Source organism: Cydia splendana, chromosome 23 (genome assembly GCF_910591565.1).
Source record: "Cydia splendana chromosome 23, ilCydSple1.2, whole genome shotgun sequence".
NCBI classification, from domain to species: domain Eukaryota; kingdom Metazoa; phylum Arthropoda; class Insecta; order Lepidoptera; family Tortricidae; genus Cydia; species Cydia splendana.
The window spans coordinates 3,299,313-3,311,717 of NC_085982.1; the positions used below are offsets into that span (position 1 = coordinate 3,299,313).

The 12,405-nt window shown below is 36.3% G+C and overlaps 1 protein-coding gene across 9 annotated transcripts in view; it reads right to left on the reverse strand.

The window, feature by feature from the left end:
- Window positions 1-12,405, reverse strand: part of LOC134801806 (uncharacterized) — a 67,500-nt gene that overhangs the window by 21,110 nt on the left and 33,985 nt on the right. For all 9 annotated transcript variants that reach the window (XM_063774415.1, XM_063774422.1, XM_063774419.1 and 6 more), the window contains exon 3: window positions 934-1,026. In XM_063774415.1, the coding sequence (XP_063630485.1) occupies window positions 934-1,026 (93 nt within the window). The remainder of the gene's footprint in view (window positions 1-933; window positions 1,027-12,405) is intronic.

The following is a 12,405-nucleotide window of genomic DNA, read 5'->3' on the forward strand; positions in this document are numbered from 1 at the left end:
AACCAAACTGAACGATTTGTGATCTCATACAAAATACGTAGTTAAAACACGAACCATAATGTTAACGGAACAAACTACTCTCCTTGTGAGGTTTATTAAAATGACAAATTTTATAACGCCGAGCTATTCCACTCATAGAGGTTTCGGAGACGGCTGCTTCCAGTTACAGAGGTAACAATAAGAAATTTTCGAAAAAATGGATTCCGCTTATAGAGGCCCCAAAATTCCACTTATAGAGGTAATTCGTTGCCAAGGGACTGGAACCGAGAACTTGGGTTCACTTAAAGAGGTTTTCCACTAACCCAGGTTCCACTTATCCAGTTTCCACTGTACCTACTTCACTTCCTACTTATAAGTATCTAGAAAACTGATATATTTTCGCTTAATTTAAAATAGGTTTGGGTCAGTTTGACAGCCTCTACGCGAACGAAGTTGCATCCAGAGATGTTAATAACACAGACAGGACATAACCGCGAACATCCAAAATAGTAGTTTCACCTTAATATCTCGCTATCTGATATCGTGATAACGCATGAATTTGCTAGAATGACTGAGTGGAAAATAGATGAAACTTCGATATTGGAGCTAGCTGGAGTACGGCGCTCGTTATGTATGCAAGTTAATATCTATATTTGATATCCACGTGTTAAGAGAGAACATTTGTAGGCGGTCAGATGAGAATATGGTCTCGTCTGCAACGTCCCTACTAGCGATAACTAGAAAAGGCGGTTTTTTATTTACCCAGTACCTGTTCTGATTAAGCAAAGTTAAATTGTGAAGCAGAGAGTTATGTGGCATTTATTAACATAAATAAAGAATGGTACCTAAGTAAAGTGTACTGTCGTCGTCAGTTGTACAGATTACTTGTGAAGCGACCACTCCTTAGTAATGAGTGGACGAGAAGAAAAGATATGAGTCAAGAATAACACTTACCACGTCGTCTTTGGAGTCGCACTCGCAGAACACGTTGGACACGCTGGGCGGGTTGCTGTCCAGCGCGCGCACCAGCTCCACTCCGATGCCTTGCTGGAACAAGCAAACGATTACTTAGTTTAAGCTAATTTTTCGGCGTCACTACCAACACATCATCAGTCGCGCGAGTGACTAAAAATACTTGAGTGAAACCGTTTAATTAGTTTGAAGAATTAACCTTAATTATAAGATTTATAAGTAAAGCCAATGTAGGGAAGACCGACATATAAAATTTACAGTTAGGAAGACCAGCATATAGCATTAACTTACAGAAGAGAAGAGTTTTGCGATATAAGAACGCCCTACCTGTCATTAAATGCTGCCCTCTAAAATCCTATGTCTGAATAAATACAGAGTCTCTCTAACTCTCGATTTGCGAGAAAATTCCGCATCCCACCCTACATAGGTACATACATACAATCACGCCTATTTCCCGGAGGGGAGACAGAGACCACGGATTTCCACTTGCTACGATCCTGATTCCTGACATAGGTACCTCTTTCCCTTCCTTCACTTTCATAACATTCCTCATACACGCTCGCCGGTTTAGGGTGCTCTTGACAGTCTTGACCCTGTATAGTCTTTGAATAATTAAAGTAACTACCAATAATAATTATTGTCTTCGTTGTCAGGTTGCTATGGCTTACAACATCATAACAAACGTCGAAGTGAGGGTTCGTCACCACCTAGTACTCGTAGGGTGGCCCCTTACACTTACATATTAACTAAGGGAAATTAATTTCCTAGAATATTTACTTAACATTAGGGGTGTTTATGATGTAAATTGTTTTTATTACTGGTTGTCTTATTTTCTACATAAACAGAATTAAGTTCATAAATGCACGCCGCCCAATAGTACACATAATTATTATTTTTAGCCAATATAAATAAATAAACCCAAACAGGTAGACCTTGCGTAAATAGTATCTGTCTGACGTTATCAATCAGCCTAAAAGCTTCGCCACTCAATGTCAAATTACGCACGAATTGCTCTGACTAATGAGCGTCGGCCATGATTTGACTAGCTAGCATTTTAGGATTCACGGAGATAGATTTTGTATTGCAAGAAAACATGATACCTACTAGAAAAATTGTCTGAAACAAATTGCTTTTTAGCGATAAGATCAGATCGCCTGTTGTCTGCCTCTATCTTTACTCAATAGTTTTTTTCATTAGGTACTTACTGTTTTCTACGTAAATATTAAATAAAACATTGTCGAAATAATTTATTTATACAAAAGGTTAATGGTATATAAAAAAAATCATACAAAAATAACTTAAATATATCTAATAAGGTGCAAAGGTGCCCATCACACTTGCCGCGTTACCACGTTGGATAGCGATGGCCAGCCTAATTTGCACCAGGTACGAACCCGCGCGAGCATCAGAGGTCCTCCCCTAATTCTACGTCCCACCTCCCTTATAAAAGCTATGGCGTCAGATAAAACATTCGTCAACAGTTAAAAATATTGAGTTATAATCTGAACGGGAACTTTCTAAGTGGGTTTCCACTTGCATGAGAATTTACATTAAACTTTCAAGAAATTTTGGAAATTTTGCGAATGTTCACGACTTGCACATTTTTAGTCTCATGTCTGAAAACGTGGTGGAATGTAATTACATTTCTCCATGTAACACCATTAAACCTTGAGGATAAGCCTCACGTTTCTTATCGACATGGTTACGATGTAATCAAATCGTTTTAGTATTTGGTCACGGAGAACTATAGTTGGAATAGCATGTTACAATAATGTTATAGCATCATGTTTACCTTCGCATATATGCTATTTTGATTCATTTAGAATGTATTTTTAAAGTTTAATAATTATTTAAGACGAAACAGGAGCTGAGTTTATAATATTTCAGGTAAATATATCCGTCTCGCTAACGGAAGCGGCTAGCGGCGACAAGGCGAAAAATCCCGCGTAAAAATCTCAAAAATCGAGGTTTCGTACTCGACTTCCTCCTCCAACGCTATAAAAGTTAATTTTCTTATTTAACCCTTATCCACGTGAAAAGGTCCTCCTTTTATTTAAAGAACTATGATAAAATCATTACTTACATGCCCACAAGCTGTTAACTATTGCCCACAGGAGAGAAAACTAGTGTGTTATCGCGAACAGTACATTTTACTTAACTCTTGTGTATGTCTACAGGAAAGACATAGCACAGTGATCTGTTTGACTCAAATATACCCGTCTTGCTAACGGAAGCGGCTCCTAAAACTAGTGCGATAAGGACAAGGCGAAAAATCCTGCTTAAAAATCTCAAAAATCGAGGTTTCGTACTCGACTTCCTCCTCCAAAACTTAACCAATCGTAACCAAATTTGGAAATCTAAATGATTATGAAATTATCTGTGTCGAACCGTTTTGCTTTTTTTGGGCTACTTGATATCAGTTTTAAATACTACGTCTCTCATTGCGGCATAGTCAATGAGGCCATTTTGGCCATTTTTGAAGGGCTCTAGCGCCTTAAAAAATAAAAATATCAAAAAAAGCAAAACGGTCCGACACAGATATTGACAATATTAATCTGTGTTGAAAAAATCATTGCTCTACCATCAAAACCCACGGAGGAAACAGTCGAGTACATTTGTATGGAGAAATGACCACTCCTGTTGGCTCTTAAAGAACAAAAATATCCTCACGCATCAGTCAGATGGTTATCACAATACTCTCCCGCTTTCGGTCTAAAAGTCGAATATCTCCAGAATAACCTAGTGCATATTATGACGTTTTGGAACAAAATAGCCATGTTACATTATGTAGATATTTGCTTCAGCCAATAACCTCTGTATTTGTTGCTATTATTAACATATCTTCCCAACGACAAAACCAGCATAAATCTGACCTATGATTACAATACACTTATTATGAATCTCTAGATAGATTTGTACTAGAAACGAGTTCAAAATAGTTTATTGTGAATAGTAGTTGGCACAAAAACTAATACATTGGCGGCTGGCCAATCGCTAAGTTCCATTGTTGAGTTATTTATCGAGGGACGCTAAATGTTTGCGTTCTTCTAGGTCTTAGACCGGTTCGTTGGTATTTATTTCAGTTTTACCATTAAGGATGACTCACGCTCGAATGGGCCTGAGCCGACACCGAACCGATCACGATCAGCCGTCATAGAAAATGACAGGTCGGACGCTTCGGTCCGGGCTTTTTGTACCGAGACTGACTGAAATAGCAAGACACGTTCGTACGTTTCCGTGAAAATACGATGGAATATCTTTATGCACAACATCTGTAACGCGGCATCCCGACCTTGTCTCGCGGCCTTCACCCGCCGCCGCGGGCGCGCCGCTATCGATTCTCTTATCGACTTTTTGCTATGGGACAAATGTACGAACCATGCCAACCGAACTCAGCCAGACCGACATTACGCCATACCAGAGAATAAACTTCGTTTAAATATGTTAACGGCTTGTTAGTTTTGACAGATGTTTATGAATAACGACAAATTTGAACTTAAATTACCGATTACAGAACAACTTGGTCACTACTAACCAGGGATGTAACGGATGTGGTTTTATCGGAACCGAAAACGGAAACAGATGTTTTCAATTTAGTTTAACGGAACCGAAAACGGAAACGGAACCGAAAACTGAAACGGAACCGGAACCAGAATCGGAGCCTGACTTTTTAACGATGTAATTGTTTTCCCCTTTAATTCTAGAATAAACCTTCAGACAAAGTTTACACTTAGCCGTGTCCCCACTAACTTCATCAAAATAGTTCCAAATCGAACTTGATTTCGGCTTCATTGTGCGTTTTTTTACACACTAACATTCACCACACACACTACACACAGTCAGTAGTCAGTACACAACAGTACACATACGATTTTAATTTTAATAACACGAATAAAACAAAGTATACAAACAAACAACAAATTAGCGTAGCACAAGCAGGGTGATGAGCGAATGACTGGTATGAACCTGTTTGTTTTTGATGTACGCCGCCGCCGCGCGAAGCATTGACATCCGTTATAACTTCCGTTTCAAACATAACGGAACCGAAACAGAAACGGATGTGTAATACCAAACGGAAGTTCCGCCTTAACGGAAACGGAACCGGAGCTCCGTAACATCCCTGCTACTAACAATAGGTACCTAATACGGTTCTCGTACTAAAAATAACTACTTACCTACATTTAATTTAATAGAGACTAGCGACCCGCTCCGGCTTCGCACGGGTTACACAAAACCATAACAAATTAAGTATATATCTGAACCTTCCTCAATAATTACTCTATTGATAGGTGAAAACCACATGAAAATCCGTTCAGTAGTTTGGAGTTTATCGCGAACATGCATACACACAAGCAGACAGACGCAGCGGGGGACTTTATTTTAAAAAGTGTAGTGATTTATGAGAGAAACTTCAGCCATTTCTGGTGCTTGCAAGATTATTATTATGATATTACGAGGGCCGGCCGTGACGACCTACCTACTACCTACGAACAACGTTTGTCTGTCTCTACATAATAATATATTTCTGAATATGCCAGAGCATAGTAGGTACCTAAACTATTCGATTCAATCACCTTACGTCTATATTAAATAAAGAGAGTTTAACATTTATAAAAAAGTATATTTAAATTTCCATTCATACTAATATAAATTAAAATAATAAATACAAGGCATCGTGTCCGTATCGGCGGGACTTGAGAGTCGACCGTGAATCTCACGTGTCATCGAATGCTCCGAAACTGCCTAGTGATAAATTATATTTTATTTTATTTTTAATAAACACAAGCTGAACAACGCTGAAATTGCTGGTTGAAACAGAAAAGAAGATTTCTATAAAAACGGCGTCTTTTTCAGTCAATTCACCTTGTGACTTATAATATCTACGGTAGGTACGAGTATTACATAAAAGTAGCAACTGGCCAAAACCGATAAAAGTTACTTATAGGCGCCCTATTTATGTAGAGAATTCGATAGTCATAAACAGTTCAAATTTACGGTTGGCTTCCACAACAACATCATGAAAATAAACAGATACCGAAACATTAAAATACAAGACCGACAAATAGATTCCACTTATTTTTATTTTAAATATTCACTTAATATATGGATTTGATTGGTATAATTTCTGAAGCTATAAGAAATGGACTTGATAGGGCCGATATGTACAATTGTATAAAGGTCCTGTTGAATAATAAATTAAAAGAACAAACAAGACCGACCTTACTTATTCAAGAAAATAATGTGTGCAAATATCAGCAAGTACGGTATAAAGTCAAATATATATTTAAGTACATTTTTCGCCTTGTTGCAAATTAATAACGTGCAAAAGTTTAAGACATATCTTTGACGTTGACTAGACATCAAAACCGATGATGTCAGTTCCGACCGTGAATTCGCACGTATCACCAAATGCACGGAAACAACCTAATAATAAACAAGCTCGGCGTAACTAGGGTTGCCAGATGGTCGGGATTTGGCGGGATTCTCCCGATTTATAGCATGTGTTCCCGACTCCCGACAAAGTGAAAATTGTCCCGAAAAACAGCTTCACGTTATAAAACACTAATTTCAAGTTCCGAACTGTCGTCGAGCGAGCCAGCTGACGTAGTGCCAATAATGTAAAATATCGTTGTTTTTAATACAATTACTTTAATTTGAATGTATTTTTTTCCCCGACTTAAGTCCCAAAATCCCGAAAAATTTATATTGTTTCCCGATAATAGCGCCTTTCGATCTGGCAACCCTAGGCGTAACGCTGTGAATGTCAGCTGTTATTTAATTGCTGTGTGAAATAAAACTCGTCGGCGCACTGCCAGCAGATTGTTACACAGGTAGCGTATAATGAGTTTACAATTTTCAAGTTCAACTACGCTTATTATATAGCTTGGGTTGACAAAATTAATTATTTTTCCTGCTAAATCAGTGGTGGGCCAATGGGGGACCAGAAAGTTTAAGAGATTTCAGAGTAGGGTACTTTGCACTGTGCTAAATGAACATTAAGGGGCCGGTATATGACGTTTTCGATTTAGACCTCACTTTGTAACCATAATTTGTTCAATAAATGTTTAATAATTGCATTAAATTACACGTAAATTTGTTCACGAAGAAACCGTGTACCGACTCTTCATGCCATTGTATTTTTAATTTGCTGTTATTCTCTACAAATCGACACTAAAAGTATCAAAAAATCAAAATATGGAGTTCCGTTTGAGACAGAAGCAAAACAATTTTATCTTTGACAGTAATTGAATTATTGTATGATTCTGAAAGCTAGATAATTCAGCTACCAATTTATTATCGATTTATATTTTTACTCACAAAGACAACACAGAAATTCAATCTCAAATGTAAACTTTCGAACAATTTCCATACATTGACGACATCACTCAAAATTCTTCTTCAAGTCAGATGCCCGTTGGGGCTACACCGGAGCACACGTGTACTTCTTCAAATGAAAATGACAGCTTGATTTTCTTGCTTTTGACAATTATATTGACATTAAATCATATACGCACACGAGAAAGTATACCAGTAGATAAATTGTATTTCAAAAAATAGGGTACATAAATATCAGCTCGCGTCTCATTTAAATTTGATTTGCTGTTATAATGGTTGAAAACCGCAGTAAACTATCTTAAAACAATACGATTACAGTCGAATTTAAGTATTATGTTCCTTCAAAACTCGCTTAAAATGAAAAAAGTTTAAAGACTCATCTTTACTGATTGGGATCAATTTTTATTATGCTGGTATCATTTTGCGTCAGTTTAAAAACGTATTTGACTTCTGTACGTCAATGAATTTTGATGACAATTGTAATCTTGTATTATATTATAGAACTTTTATCTTAAAATAATGCCTATTAACAGAAAGAGTTATGTAATTCGTATAAGTAATACCTGAAAGTCTTGTACCTAGATCTGTAATACCATGGATTGCGACGAATAAATGATAATGATTATGCGGTTCGTTCCGCTATATGTATAACGCGTTCACGTGCTGTTCTCTGAAAATCTTCAAGAAAAAATAACGGCTAGACCAGCACTAAGTACTAGCGAGTTTTTGCGGCTTTGGACACCGAGATGAAGCTTACAGGCCAATAGCGCTCTAGTTATTGTTATGTATACCTATGTATCGAATGTTTTATAAATTACCTATAAAAAGCAATGTTTTATTTCGATTAGGTCTACATTTTGTGCATATTGCATATCTGAAGTATTTTCGTACTAAACTTGAAACTTTCGTTGAAACTAAATAAAATAATTATTCCAAATGTACAGTCGCCTGCAATTTATGTTACACAACGAAGGCCGCAAAAATATCTGACACGATCTTATTTGTAGAACCATAAGACCATATCACATATTTTTGCGGCCTTCGAAGAGTAGGTACCGTCATTATCACCAACTTTGCCCGCTTATTTTTTAAAACGAATTTCTCAAAAAACATCACATCATATGACTTTTTTTGCTCAGCACGTCCATTGTGATCAAACGCATCAGTTTATTTGAAAGAAAAAATATTTTTTATCGTGTTTTTACTCATTTTTTTGCGTTTTAGAGGGCGGGCAAAGATATCCGGGGTTTTCGCCAACATTGCCCACGTCAATTTGGTATTCAAATACAGCTCGTATGATGATGATGTCTAAGGATCACTTAAAGGTTTTGGGCAATCCTACCATTCCCTGTTAATAACTTAGCGATAAGTGTAAAAACTTTTAAATAAATTTGCTGGGCAATGTTGCCTACCCGTTTTTGCCCATTTCCAAATAATGCTCGCCTAAGCATTTTACAAAGGCTAGGGTTGTCACTTTTGAGAAAATCTGTTACAATAGTTTAATGGCCAAAAATATGATTTTTGTTGTGTTTTTCATTCGTTAACGGGATAAAACATCTAAATAAAGGATAATAAGACAAATTAAATACAGTATATATTTATAAACTTATTTTAGTGTACAAACATAACCTTCTTTTACTTGCGAAGTTGGGTAAATTAGATGAAAGTGACAACCCTAATCCGTTTTTGGTGGTGGGCAATGTTGGTATAGATGCCAAATTACCGGATTACTTTGCCCACCGCTAAAACTTTTGTGTATTTAGGCCTTTTTAGTTTAAATCTCAATAGACATAATCTATGCTTCATGTGTTATAACTCAAACCCGGAAATATTTGTCAAAGGGTTCTCAATTTTTTCTACTTGCATTCATTATTTATAAATTTTTTGCCCGCCGAAATATACCCTATATTAGACAACTCGCTCAAACTCTAAATTCCCAAGTCAAGTTATGCACAAGTTTGGTATATAGTTTTGTCAGAAATATAACCTATTTTCTACTAAAAATAGCAGGGTGGCCATAACTATTATAATTTTTTCTACATTAACGAATTTGTTTAAAATTATCGTTTTGGGCAAAGTTTCCCTGGAGGCAAAGTTGGCGCTAATGACGTAACATATTATTGCAGGTGACTGTACATAAATGTTTCGGTGATTTTGAGATTATTTTTCAGGTTAGTTTACTAACAATCAAGTTATGCAGATACCGATTTCGTGAACGTATAAGTAGTAAGGTACCGCTATTGTTTAGCGATACCGATTATTTTTGAAGGCAAAACTATACCGTTGAAATATAAAGATATTAAAATTACAGCAGGGACAACCATTTTTTATAGGTGTACCTAAACCATCATTGGCCGAGCATTAGCAAAGGTCTCCGTTTCAGCTTGGGCAAAAATGCTTTTGTATGTTCTCCTTTGCAGATCACATTTCTCAACTGATTCTCGTGAAAATTTGTAAGCAGGTTCGATAGAACTATTCTGTTTCGCTTTATCCGCCAAAATGGAATTGCCACCCTGCTGAAACTTTATTTATTTAAATTCCTATTGAATGGATTTTGCACCTTATGAAAAACCGTATAGAGTAGTAAATAACATTTTACATCTGACTTAATGACATCTTGTTTTATTCGCTTTAATTGTACAAAACGCGTATCTCGACAAAGCAATATTAGGTAATAAAACAGTCAACAATCAAATGAATTAAATAGGTAAGTTCGTCACGTGTGACATGAACAGACAAGGAAAGCAAGATTAAATGCATTGTTTCTCTTTCATCTTTCAATGGAACGCTTTTACCCTCAAAGGATACTAGTGGTCAATACTAAACTAAAAGTCCAATCTTAAAAAAAACATGATGGGTCACTGACCTGTCCAGTAAAGTGAGGTAGTGTGCGTGAAGTGCGCTTGTGTGTGAAATGGGGTAAATTGACAGAATCTGAAATTTTACCCACCGCTACCGTCGCCTTAACTTGTGAACACAAGTACTCTACCTAAATGAGACGATTGCAATAACTTAAAAACACCACTTACAGTAAAGAACAATAAAGCACATGATGAAGCAAAGCGACAAATAAAATAATTTTTGTACCTAAAATCCAAAGAATTTCCGGTTACTGAAATAGTTTTTAATAACATATTTTCAACGAGAGAGTAAATAGGTAAACGTAACGTCATGATGGTAAACGCAACCTGCCAAGTATTTCTAGAGGAACAGGAACGCGTGCATCACCCACTGACGTTAAGTTCTAGATCCTAATAATAGAGCTGTGTTTAGCTGACGAGACGAGACGAGTCTGGTGTCAATATGAAAGTCACGGCGTGTCGGGTGTGTCACCGTCACGCAGTACGCACGCATTATTTTAATAATCACTTTTATTTTTAGTCAGGTTGTCGATATATTTTTTTAATGTCTCACACGTTACATGTGAATTTCATTTTCACACACACCTATTCTCTTCAAATAGAGTAGAAAATAAAACTTTTAGACTTCAGAATGCTTACCGCAAATATCGAAATCAAAATTTAGTTATCTGTGTCTCGATTGCTCATCTACGTATCCAACTGTGAAAAGTGTACATTGAAAAAAATTTGGCTATGGCTTTACGCATTATTTGTGTATATAATACATGTTTGTGTTTAAGGATAATATTTAACAATAGGTAATAGGATTTTGATTCATAAGTACTAGGATATTAATCAAAACACATTTACACAACATTTTATTTAGAATAATTTAGGTACTTCTCCTTCAATTTTTGAAGGAAAAAATATAACATAACCTATTTCATTAGTCTCATTACGCGCCTATACTACACTGATGAAGATCCATTTGATTTGCTTGTTAAGATTGTTTAACTTACGAATAAAATAATTTATTCTTTCAAGCGACCGTTGGATGTAAACTCACGATTAGCATTTTATTAGTTTAGTTCGATGACGTAACGCGTGTGAAGGTCATCTCTCGGGCTACATTCCACGCTTATCTCTCAGACTTCTTTGATTTGTAACCACAACACTAAATCGAGATGTGAATTCACGTGCATGATAACTTTTCGATTGTTTCTCTATTGTGTTTGACACATTGGTAATATCGTTTTGGAGGATATATACCATAAATATGTGCCGATGCTTTATTTATATGATATTGTAGCGCTTGAGAGGGCCTACTTTATTAACTAGCTAGAATAAAAACAACTACTCATCCGGTTTCCGAAATTTCGTCAAGATCGTTTAGTGGAGAAATAATTTACCTCCTTAAGTCCTATAGTCAGAAACACCTAGTTTTTCTAAGCTTTTAAGTTTTTCAACTCAAATACTCGTTCACTAATTTTGCAGTTTTTTAAGTGGCAAAACCTGCGTGAAGGTCATCCATTCTCTAGGGCTACATTGCTCTCTTCTCACCTTCTCATCTCACATATCTTTGACTTCCAATCACAAATGTTATAAAAGTCGTTGGCATTTATCCATAGTCGGATGCAAATTAACTACTTAATAGCAATTTATTCAATGACATAACCTGCGTGAAGGTCGTCTTTCGGGCTACATTGCTCTCCTATTGAGAGCCTGCCAATCTAACAGACTTTTGTCTTCTAATCATAACGCTAAATGTATTTAAAACCATTTATTTATATAATTAAATATACAAATACTAAATTGACATGTCAATTCATCTTCTTTTTATTGAAACATACTTTGAATAAACTATTAAATATTTGAAGCAAGAATAGTCGTTGATCAGAATCGGGTTTTTTTCCAAAATAATTGGATGTAAATTACATACATACATACATACTTACATATAATCACGCCTATTTCCCAGAGGAGTAGGCAGAGACCACACGGATTTCCACTTGGTATGATCCTGACATACCTCTTTCGCTTCCTTCACTTTCATAACATTCCTCATACACGCTCGCCGGTTTAGGGTGCTCTCTTGACCTGGCCTTTCTTCAGGATTTCCCCGATCTGATGAGAGAAAATCCGCCGAGGTCTAGGGGGAAGCGGGACAGCTTGGTACACCTTATTTTGAAATTGATTTTAGGCCGCAAAATAAACTCAAAATACATTCTTTTTGTACTTAGTAGATGACAAATTTACTAAGGTACACAAAGTATACTTT